The 12,577-nt window shown below is 36.9% G+C and overlaps 1 protein-coding gene across 1 annotated transcript in view; it reads left to right on the plus strand.

Moving 5' to 3' along the window:
• Positions 1-403: 403 nt before the first annotated feature.
• LOC124369967 (sonic hedgehog protein A) overlaps positions 404-12,577 on the plus strand; it is a 74,240-nt gene continuing 62,066 nt past the window's right edge. The window contains exon 1 of the mRNA XM_046828200.1: positions 404-775. Within this exon, the coding sequence (XP_046684156.1) occupies positions 479-775 (297 nt within the window). The 5' untranslated portion in view covers positions 404-478. The remainder of the gene's footprint in view (positions 776-12,577) is intronic.

Consider the following 12,577-nt stretch of genomic DNA (forward strand, 5'->3'; position numbering starts at 1 on the left):
TAATATTAAATAAATAGGAGAATACATAAGTGTTAATTAATATTGTGATTTTGAAATGTTGAATCAGGGATATTATATTTGTATACTTATATTTATGTATAACTAGTTTTGCATAATTTGTAAAATAAATCCTAATACTGAGGTTACAAATTAAAGATGACAACTAAAATTCAGGAATTGACGCGAGCGCTGCGGTTTGTTAGATACAAAATTGCAACTCGTCACAACTGATAAGGTGGTTAACGATGACGCCACTCAACTCGTCACCTAAAAATAGCCGACCAACACTAGTAGTGTGGACTGATAAGATAAGGGGTGTGGAGGGGGTGCTAGCCCCGGCAGAGGAGGTAGCGGGAGGGGGGGCCGGTGGCGGTGGGGGCAGGGGCTCACAAGCTCCCAGTCCGTCACTTTACCCTGTGCGCGCCACAACAGTAGTTTCGAGCCCAGAGGTCATCCTCTGGTACCATGGTATGATGAGATGTCGCGTCCTCTCTTCGTGCTGGTGATTCTGATGATGGTAGTCGGGGGTGCTGAGGTCGGGGCTTGTGGTCCCGGCAGGGGTAACAGTCGCCGCAGACCCCCCAAGAAACTGACCCCTCTCGTGTTCAAACAACATGTGCCCAACGTCTCCGAGAACACTCTAGGTGCCAGTGGTCTCACCGAGGGACGTATCACCCGCAATGACTCCAGGTTCAAGGACTTAGTACCCAATTACAACGGCGACATTGTGTTCAAAGACGAAGAAGGAACAGGAGCCGACCGCCTCATGACTCAGGTATGTCGCGCTTTCAATGATAGTTATTCTAAGCGCTGTCATCCTAATTGTAAATCCTGTCAAAGTAGGGATGGACTAAATGTTTACAAAACAATCTACATTTATTTGTCTATGATCGCTGAAACGAGCTTGTAGTTGTAGTTTTGTATATCTGCGTTAAATTTAAAAGTAATGCAAATGCAATGTTAAAATGTCAAAACAATGTCTTGCAAATATTTACACTACTCTTTCCGCTGTCGCTAAATAAATATCTTACGGTATTAAAAGCATATCAGGGTTTTGTCTACTCATTAAAGAAATAGAAAATGTTGACATGGCCTACATTATACGCGTTTCTTAAGAGTATGACATTCAAATGAAAACTAACCGGAACATAGACGTATTCTCAAAGTGTATTTTCTAAATATGACAGTTTCAATTGAACCACCTAAATTTGTCTTTATAGTAGAAATAGTTGGACAATTTGTAAGTTTGTAATTACAGTGTTCTATTTTTCAACAAATATGTTCTATTCACATTTCTATAATTTTGTCAAACGCACTTTTATACCGTTTTTACTGATCCGATAAGTTTTTATTTCCAAATATGCTTTTCTTTAATTTTAAATAACGTTCAAAGCACAAGTTCGCATTCAAATAATTGTTTTAACCTAACGCGAAAACTAAAAGAACGTTCTGGACTCATAGCTGCCGACTAATACCAATGAATTGATCGGGAATTTAGTTTTTGATGTTATTATTTATTTGATATTATTATTTTATTGATATGCCATAATTTACAACGTGGGGATAAGGAAATATGTTAGATAGAAGAATAAATCCATGATTTATCACAATGACATAATGTAACTGCGTCGTAATACTAAGGAAGGTTCGATAACTTAGGCGATAAAAAAGGGTTTCAAACTTTAATTTCGATGATATTCAAGGTCTTATAAAATGTGATTGACGCTATTTAGATCGAAGACAACTTGGGTAATAATATAAGTAAGATCCCTTTGGTTCATAACAGTGTATTTTGGGGGCAAAAACAAGCCCATTCTTTTTTTATCAAAGTTGTGAGTTTTAACAAAACTCTTAAGAATGGGCTGGCTGTGCTTAGTGTCAGTGTTAGATTGATTTTCTGCATGTTCAACAAATAACGCGTAGATTGCTATATGTTAATGTTAAGCGCTTTGCTTCAACCGTTTGTAACAAGATCACTGTGGTGGCACTCTGACGAAATGACTTTACTTCTATGACGTCAGAGGCTACAATTACAGTTCGGGGTAATTTTAACTGTTTTGGAATCCCAGCGTTGTTCGAGCCTGGATTTTTGGGTTGCAAGTGTCAGGTAATCCGGTGTAGATTGTAGGCCACAAGTCCGTGGCTATGCGGAAGCACAGTCATTAGCAATAGCGTCATTCAAGGGGAAGCAATGAAAGTGTCGATGCCGTGTGGATAAGAGAATACTATTGTATCAATAATGGGCTGATAACAGCAACATTTCAGATAGTGGCATGTTGAGTAGGCAATATATTAGACGCTTCACGTGTTGTGTTGCATACACACGCTACTCTTATCACCTACTTAAAGAAATCTGGAGGCAATTGTCAATCTCAGTAGGTTATAATTACAAGTAAACATGGGATAGGCACAGTAAGCGAGGTACACGTTAGAGCAGTAGTGATACATAAATATTCTATTGTATAGCTGTAATTGTAGATTTTTATTGGCAAAATAGGACTGTATCGCTCTCGTACTAAATGATGGAACGAGAAGCGGCAAATGTCATAAATAAATGTAAACGTCTGGGTAAACTAGGGGATACTAAGATTCAAATGAACAAGTCTTAACATAATTAGTTATCGTATTCTATATTATATCATTGATAACAATATGACCGAACCACTATCAACAATCTCCTTTCAGTTTATATTTTGATTCCCGACAGTACGCTCATATTGGTTTAAGTAGTGAGACGGAATTTTGTTGGAAAAATATTTTTATTTTGCATCCATAGCATTTGAGATCACCTAACTTAAGACATAAAAGTCATTCAGAGAGTGATTTAACTTGTAACTTTTGGAAATACCACTTTTTTACTCAAATAGAAATTAAGAATGTACAGTAAAATGGTTTTTCAATAATTTTGGTGGAAATTATTTTTGTATAAATAACAAATACGTCTTTTCCTCCAGTCATATTTTATGAGTTTTATGTGAAAGATTAATATCCTCATCTTTAGCAATTTTAGGACATGTTTTTAAATGGTAATAATACTGCCCTAAATTCCGATTCAAATGTTATATTATATCTCGTATAGTTGTAAAAACTGTTTTTAAATTTTTCCTACCAGGAATGGTATCTTTAAGAGCTCTGATCTAAATTTTCTTAAAAATAAAGCAATCTATTGAAAACCAATTTCACCATCTTAAATATTCCGAATTAATTTGCATCTTAAGATTGTAGTTCCACGTGATTGTTATGAAAACGATAATCTTACAACGTGTTTATTTTTAATTTGCTACATTATAGTAGTAAAAATACCGTTTTCAAAATTAAGTTATGATCAACATAACCTAATGTGTAATTAATTCCTGGTATTTTTTTCGCAAATTTCAACATTTTATCTAAAACGCGGGATTGTAATACAGGTGCCCGTTAAATACGATATTTATTTGCTACATATATTTATATACAACACTGATGTCAACGTTTACTGATGAATTAATTCTGATATAACATAGAAACGTTTCTAAGCTCATTTGTTTTAATAACTATTCACACAGTAATCTAATGTTAGTTGATTCTAAATGCTAGGATGCAAATAAATGTATTCCAAGGTAGACATTTTACAATTAACATTAAGTGGTCGATGTGTATCCGTACAAAGTTCGCAGTTGAAAGTAATGTTAACATAATAACTGAAGTTTATGTGATAATAGTTTAAACAATAAACAACAAGAACAGTCTAGGCAGAATAAGAGAACACATTATGACATCCTTCTATAACAGTTATAACTTCTTGATTGTGGTTTTTAACACATTTCTGAACAATATATAATATGTTACAACGGTATAAAGCTTGGTACCCCTTTAATGCAGTTTTTTTGCGTACACTTGCCGGTAATTGGTTACCTCGGTGTAAGAGTAAACCGGTTGAATCTAGTAAGATCTGGATACATCTTCTAATTCAGTTTCCAAAACTATAAAAATCCACAGTTTATTCGCGTGCAGAGAATTCACGATCGCACTACTGTAATTTAGCTCAGATAAAAACTTAAAACACCTGTTGTCAAATTGGGAGGCGTAAGTGTGAGATATTTCACATTGTGGAAAAGGTACCTGTCTCTTCTCAGTATGTTGCAAACTTGCGAATGCCTTTCCTGGAATCTTAAAATAGACCTATGTTCCCAACAACATTCACGCTATCGTAGTAGTAACTGTTGACGGAAGAAACGGTGAGAAAACATTTATAATAACTGATTCAGTAATAGAATAGAGTCATAAGGAAGAATGAACCATTAACACTAAATAAGAACTTAACGGAAGAGTACATAAACTCAGCGTCAGTAATTTTTCCGATGACGCAGCACAAACGCTCAGTCACAAATGCTCAGTCGTTTCCTCGAGTCGGTTCTTGGTAATCGCAAGAGATAAACAATGATGGTACGACATAAGTTATGACGTTGTAATCGATTTTAGGTTCGTAAAAGTGTTTGTGTGTAAATCCATGTCTCCTACAGATAACTTTCCTGAATAAAAAAAGTTGTTGTTGATAGCGTTGTAAAGTAGGGTATTTTGGATATCAGGCCAAAATAAAAATGTTCATCCCATTGTGAATATGAAGTTTTTACCGCATGTACACAATATATAGCTACAAGGTGTGCATATTATTATCCATACAACAATTTCTTTAAGAAAAACAATGTAATTTTTAATGTATTTAATTAAAAAGTATAATTTTATCAAGTAATACATTTATTAAAAAAACATGTCACTTCCTTAAGGTACAACATGTACGTACTGTATAAATTTTAAATTTTTATTTTCAGCAGTTTTTACTAGAGCCTGATAACAGTCCTAAATTTTTAAATTCCTGTAATTCTACGTGGGCTGATCCCAAACGAGAAGGCACATTAAAAATTCTGCGGCGGTTTTGAAGAGGACGCAAAAGGGCTTCCTTTATTCAGATCAGTTCATTGTAGAATTCTTTTTTTTTCATTGGGTGCGTCGTGTAGAAATAAAAAATAAGATTTTGCCTAAAAAGGATTAATCCCAGTGTCCTTACGGCGTGTTAAGTTGAATTCCCTAAAGTAGAAGTACAATACTGATTAAGTCCCCGTTATAATTCAAAGAGACCATGAAGCGTAACGCATTCTAGTCGCCCAAGAGGAGGCCTACTTACGGTGACTTTAATAAGTACAAATACTGTATTAGTTTTTTTTACTTGGAAGGAATCTCCATTCACGAAGGAAATTTATAAAGATGGGATTATAATAAAATAATCTCCACCGGAATAAATTTGCAATTAATGTAATCGAAAAAAATACTAGCAACCCACAGATTCAATTTACAACTATTACTATTATAGTTTTATTACATTCTGGTTCATTCATATAGCGTTTTAGATATTAAAATTTAACCTCAAATTTTCTATTGAGACGCAGAAATGAGCTAAAGTTGGATAGAATTTGATTGCATGGGTCTGGATGGATATTTAGGTGTGACTTCTGTGTACAGTATTTTATACCCTTAACGAAGTGTCTGACGCGATAACAAAACATTATTATTATATAGGCACATTATTGTTTATTTGAATATTTATACATTTTATTATGTATTATCGACGATAAAAGAACTAGTTATGGGACATCTATATGTACTGATGGATTCCGCTTTACGTATATGTGTTAAATGAAATGCAAAATCAGATTCTGAGAAATCTGAAGTCAGTGGACTTACATGCTCTGGTCTGCCCCCGTCTGTATTCTTCCCAGTGTGTGCGTGTGTGTCTGTGTGTGCTAGCGCGTGCGTGTGTCGGGATGATATCAAAGCGCGCGACACATCTAATCAGTGATAGCATCACATTGTGCCCGTATTTAAATAACCTATGAATAAAACATGTCCTTGTGCTGTTTACGGGGCCAATTTGTGCTCCCAGAGGCAGACCCAGCCTCCCAGTCGCTCGCGGGCCTCGCGCTTTCTAAATTCATAAATAAATTCTTTCTATCCGAAAATAATTTTGGTGCCACATTTCGATTACATTCGAACTTTTTGATCTTGGCGCTCTCAAGTGGAACTGAGTGGCGCTCTCGAGGTTGTGAACTACTGTCGCGGGTTGTGAAGGTAGGTAGACGTTATACCAAATATATCACCACAACCACTGAAATTGAAAATCAGACCACCCCTTACACCAAAATGTCAAATACCAATACCGACCATGTAAGGATTCAAGTATCGACTTCAAGTGCGCGTTGATTTAGAACGTTTAATCTTTTATTGACTTCAGTTCAATAGAACTCAGATTAGCCTACACTCCTTGAGAAACACGCGTGTTTACGTTTGATATTTATAAGTCACCAGAATTGTTAGGAAAGTTTTTGAATGGTGAGATTTATCTCCTTGTGCCTACTACAGTTGTACGAAGATATCTCCTAAAATAAGGTAAAATTCGCCGACGTTATCTCCCATTCTTTGTGTTAATTAGTATGAAAGGTTATAAATGATAATAGGATTTCAGAAATTTGCTATCGTTACGTGTTACAAAATGTATAACTCAACGTTTCGAGAATTGAAATTTATCATCTTCATCAGGGGCGAATACAATTAGTACATGAATATCTTTCTTTTTTCATGTACTAATTATATTCGGATACATAGGATTTCGGACATTTTCTATCGTTATATCTTGCAAAATGTATAAAACAACGTTTCGGGGATTGAAATTTATCATCTTCGTCAGGAGCGAATACAATTATTACATAAAAATGTTTCTTTTCCCGTGTACTAATTATATTCGCAACTGACAAAGAGGATAGATGGCAATGCTCGAAACGTTGTGTCATACATCTTGTAACTTATAACATATTGATAGCAAATGTTCGGAATCCTATTATCCTTATATCCCATACTATACAGGACCCCGGTCAGCAGTGGTACAGTTACAGTGTACGTCTTGTCTGCTAGAACCGCTGAAGATCGGTAGTGGTGTAGTGAAAGTGAAGTGTTGCATCATTTTGCTAACCGACTCCGAGGAAGCCCCCAGTTGGCTGTAAGTCGCTCGACGATGATAACTGTGATAGCGCTCTGCCACGGCCTTTGGCCTGTTTGTTGTACAACAATAATATTGTCCGAGTCCCACCATTTGTTTACTATGGCTCATGCCTTCTAGTTAACATTTTTACGGGTTCTGTGGTGTAGCCTCGACCGTGTTTGCTCTAGTACGGTATTCTTTCACACCTGAACGTAGGCACTCCTTTCTCAGTGCAGTCTGACGATAAGTGTCTGTTTTACACTAAATAGATCAATTGTGAAAACAATTAGTGATAATGAAAATTGTAGCCATACCTTCTTAGTAATTAATAGTATTTATGCACGAGTAAAATTTACACATTAGAGTAGTTATCGCAGATTTCCTTATAATATCAATTAGATAGTTAAGTTTTACTTTGAATGGTTTTATGTGTGGAGAATCCAACCAAACCACATTTTGTAATTTAGTAAATTTAATGCATTATATTGTTCGGGATTATCTGGTTCTGTATATTACAAACTGTACTTAACAAAAGTTGCACCAAAAGGTAATTGCAAATTTGCCTTTTTATCACTAAACCGATTTAAAATTATAATATATTATCCAAAATCTCTTTACATGGACAATTTTAAAAGAAACAAAAATGAAAGGTTCTTTTCATTCGTTCTGTCAGTCAAATATATTACAGGGGATCTTCTTTTAGTGTATGAAGTTATGCTTCTTTCCTGCATGAGCAGTGGTACACAAATCAATAATTTTGTATATTACTAGTAGTCATAATGTATTGTATTTTTAACAAGCTACCTACGGACATAAACAGTTGTTCGATTTTGAAACCTACTTTAAGTTAACATAGTTTCAAGTTATCTCAGTGCTGGTTGCTTATTTTAACACGTGAAATACTACGTAGAAATTGTAATTTTTACTAATTATTACTGGTCATTAACATAACACATAATATTAAACCTGCAGTGTATTATAATAGTTTATCACTATGAATTCAAAGTTTGAATTGTTTTTTTAGACAATTTTCCAATTGGTATTTGTTTTCAATTACTCTATTAGAGGACAGATGGTGTGAATGTTCCTCAGAGCGGAGGGCACGGAATATGGAGCAGCTCTTATCAGCAATAATTAAACAGCTGGAATCAACAGTTTGTTGATGTTTAGTCTTCTATAGCGCCACAGTTTTGTATACAAGGCACAGCGGCTGTTTAATTCGTTTTCACATGCGTTTTTCTTGTGAAATAATATCATATTTCATTATTTCTTATCGCAAACATAAATGAAAGAAAGAATACGCGGCCGTCACTTCATCTGAAGTGAATTTCCTTTAGCAATGCTGGAATGCCTGAAAGAAAAAATTGGGCTAGTCATAAATTCTTGCAGAATTGGTAGTATATAATTGAAAACAGAGGTCCCTCTACAGCTGCGATTTAGACATTACCAGAGGCTTTCGCTGTGTTCACTCCTGAATAGCCGGCTGTGATTTTATTAATAGAGCCGTAGTCTTGAGGGGTTCTTGAAGGGGGCACATCTATAGAGGGGTTTCCATTTGTTCTCCACCTGGTCCTCTTCTCGTTAGATTACACATATACACAAGCATTCTGTATGTAAATGTTTCTATTCTGATAGTTCTTGTTCTATCGTTTTGACTCAACAAAACAAAGGTTATTGACAAAATATTGCTGTTTTACAATGTTAATGTAAATAACGTTTCTGAATAAAAACCATCACTGACTTATACTGCGATCACACACAAGGTTAGAATTATAAACTGTAATAGTTGAACCTTGTTTAGTGACGTTGGAGTCCAATGTGTCCCTGATATTTAATTTCTGCCTTGGGCACCGGGCATAGAATTGTGCCTGGAACCCGCTCAACAAACAGTTTAAGAGGAAGTGTAGATCTGATAAAGAATGCTAATGCCCTGGCAGATTTTGAGTTAATGTTGTCACGTGGTTATAAAACATGTACCCACTAGGTAAACCGTACCTTAGGGAACTTACTTTACAAGTATGTTTGTTACAGAACACCCCGTACAGTAATCGTACTATGGTGTTAGTATGCTTGTAAAATAATTAACTTCTGGACTTTTGTGCGGTGGATGTCATGGTTTTTGTATCCACCACTCACCGTGAAGTACATCTGGATTTGGAGTTTCGCGGTAACCAGATCAGAAGAATCACGTTGATGAGGGAGGGGGGTTGCCGGCCCTGGGCCCCCTATTCGCTAGTTACGGCCCTGCTGCCTAGGCAGCCATAAATGTGTACGCAGTCGCAGTTTCATTAGGAGGAACAAGGCATGGTTATAAACTTGGGCTCTCCTCAGGCATCGGACAAACGAAGCCAACAAAAGGAGGCCTAAGGTGCGATCCCCGTGGAGGCTCCGGTCATTGTCTCAACGATAATATCCAATAATATACCCCCGAGCCCGGCCGGCGAGCTCAGCGCTCGGTGACTCATTGCAATGTGGATCCAACCGTGGGCTGTATAAGGTTCAAAAATACCTTATCGAAAAGTAACGGTCCTCTGACACAACTCTGATAAGGATCCTGGACCGGCCGATAGAGGGAGTGAGCAACCGCTCTGTCAGTTTGAACTCACATGATAGAGTCACTCCAGGCGTAGCGTATTTGTGTTCGGACATATGGAGCGAGATCGGTGGCAGTAGGCATAAATGCACGTGGTCAAAGTTTGGACCTTGTCGTCTATGAAGCATTAGCGAAAAACGGTTAAAATATTTTTGTTCATTTATTAGTACTTATTGAACTATACAGTTGAATGTCTCAACACTCTGTACAATAATATTTAATAGAGGTATTATTGACTCAAGCTTTATGCTATCGAAAATTTCAGAGGATCACATCTCAACAAACTCAACTTGTCGGCACTAAGTGATGTGATGTGCAATCACACAGACCTGTCATTTTGATGCAACGCATTGGAAACATCGGTTTTATATTAATAATGTGATTAGTCAGCCGATTTACTAGAAGTCGAAATTGCTAGATTCTCCGAAAAAGCCATCACATAGATCTGTCATTTTGATGCAACGCATTGGAAACTCGAGTGATAACTGAATAATGTAATCAGTCAGCCAATCTGGTGTCACATCAGAATTATGAGTCGTGATTGTGATGAAAGATCTAGAGGCCTAGTTCCACCATCATCGCTATCTGCTTATTTAGTAGTGTTGTGTGTGCCAATTATTGATGAGTCTTTACCAATGATGTTCCCAGTGACTAAAATGTCCCTAAATCCTAAAATCGCTTACTTTAACCAGTTCCGTGGAAAATTGTAAGACCTAGTATAGTTCTGTAACCGCCGGTCCACTCGGAGTCCGAACCGCGGTATGATTCAGTCGCTTTTCCCGTGTTGCGCGTTAATTGATCAATTGGGCCCGATGATTAACACTTGGTAATGAGTTTGTACATTTGTTCTGCCGCCTTCCCTGCTCTGAGCAACGTGTCGTCGAAACTCAGCTTCGAACGTTGTCCGTATCAATTAGCAGAACTACTCAAAACCAACAGAACGATGTCGATGGGAAACCTGTTTACCTACTAAACTTTCATTTCGAAAATATATGTCTCTGCAAAGGGTGGAGAACAGCAAAACCTAAGAGCACTATCATTGAGTAGAATAAATATTAGCTATGCAATTACTTAGTAATTTTACGAATCTGGAGACCGTCTGAAGAGATCCAAAAGAAGTCGACGATGAAGGCCTTCAAAACGAGCCCTTTGCATCGTTTCGACATCAGAGACCCCTAAGCTGCAAAAGAGCTCAGTCTGCTTCACCCAGCAGTCATCTAGTGTCATCTAGATGAAGAGGTGTTCTCATAGTCTCATCAGGTACATAGTTTTATTGCGTGCTTGTGCGGTACTTCTTCAAGATCAAACAATCAAGGGGGGCACAACTTTTTTCACACTCCTTCCCGCAGGAATAAATAAATCAGACTTCAAATTGTATCAGATACTCATGTTATCGCCAAAGACACGGGTTTCAACATTATTATAAAGCAGCTTTTTAGAATATGTGCTTATCTGAATGGAAGCGATGCATTTACACTGCTTAAGTTAGTTTATTATTTGGAAGTTTACTAAAACGATTGAAAACGTTTCAACACTGTTTGTAAATTCAGGGTATAAATCTGTTATAAGAAGGATCGTCATGCTATACAATAATTAAAACATATTCGCAGGCTAAATCTTCTGTACATTGAATGTAAATGAGTTTGGAACTGCCCTTTTTGTACTTAACAAAAAATAACGAATCTTTGACGAGACTGATATATTTTAATAATAATAATTTCGCGGAAGGTGATTTGGTTGAAAAGCGAGTGTATACTACTAATACCACTCAAATAGTAAATTTGTAGAGGGAGACCTAGAGGAGCATTTAAAGTAGAACCTGAGATGGCTCAAAACAAAATTCTGAAAATGTAGTTTTCAATTTGATTCAATCCATTATGCTCGTATATGTAATTTGAAATTTTGAAACGCGGGAGGAAGCCATGTTAACTTATTATATGTCCTAAATACATATTGTTATATTACAAGAACAAAACTTCAGCTTTTGTCATAGAAAAAATTGTACGAAAACGTATAAATATTATTTCAGACTTTCTTTGCACTTTCTTTTAGTATAATATTTTATTTGTAGTTTAAAATATTAAAAGGCCTCAAATCATAGTTGTATCCACATATTGTAGGTTAATCACTAAAACACGCCAATACAATGCTGGACAACTTATTCAATTCAAACACAAATACATACACTTGCATTTTACGGGAAATGTGGTTATGGTTTCTAATATAAACTAGCTCTTTTTTATGACGGTCACTTGGTTATGGACAAATAACTGGTAAAATAATATTTTATAACACCCAAAGCCTCGAAAGTTTCCCACATCATATGCAGTCATTGCCACCAAGTCCAGTGCACGAGCTATTCATGAGCAGTATCTCACATCACATGGTGATTTAGATAAGTAAACGGCTAGTTGGACTGAAGCGGGGCGTCACTAACACCGATTACAACACTAGCACAGTGTTCGTAGTACACTGTCGAGTCCACGAGGTGTTCATGAGCAGTATCTCACATCACATGGTGATTTAGATAAGTAAACGGCTAGTTGGACTGAAGCGGGGCGTCACTAACACCGATTACAACACTAGCACAGTGTTCGTAGTACACTGTCGAGTCCACGAGGTGTTCATGAGCAGTATCTCACATCACATGGTGATTTAGATAAGTAAACGGCTAGTTGGACTGAAGCGGGGCGTCACTAACACCGATTACAACACTAGCACAGTGTTCGTAGTACACTGTCGAGTCCACGAGGTGTTCATGAGCAGTATCTCACATCACATGGTGATTTAGATAAGTAAACGGCTAGTTGGACTGAAGCGGGGCGTCACTAACACCGATTACAACACTAGCACAGTGTTCGTAGTACACTGTCGAGTCCACGAGGTGTTCATGAGCAGTATCTCACATCACATGGTGATTTAGATAAGTAAACGGCTAGTTGGACTGAAGCGGGGCGTCACTACCACCGATT

The sequence above is a fragment of the Homalodisca vitripennis genome, chromosome X (genome assembly GCF_021130785.1).
Source record: "Homalodisca vitripennis isolate AUS2020 chromosome X, UT_GWSS_2.1, whole genome shotgun sequence".
In the NCBI taxonomy this organism is placed as follows: domain Eukaryota; kingdom Metazoa; phylum Arthropoda; class Insecta; order Hemiptera; family Cicadellidae; genus Homalodisca; species Homalodisca vitripennis.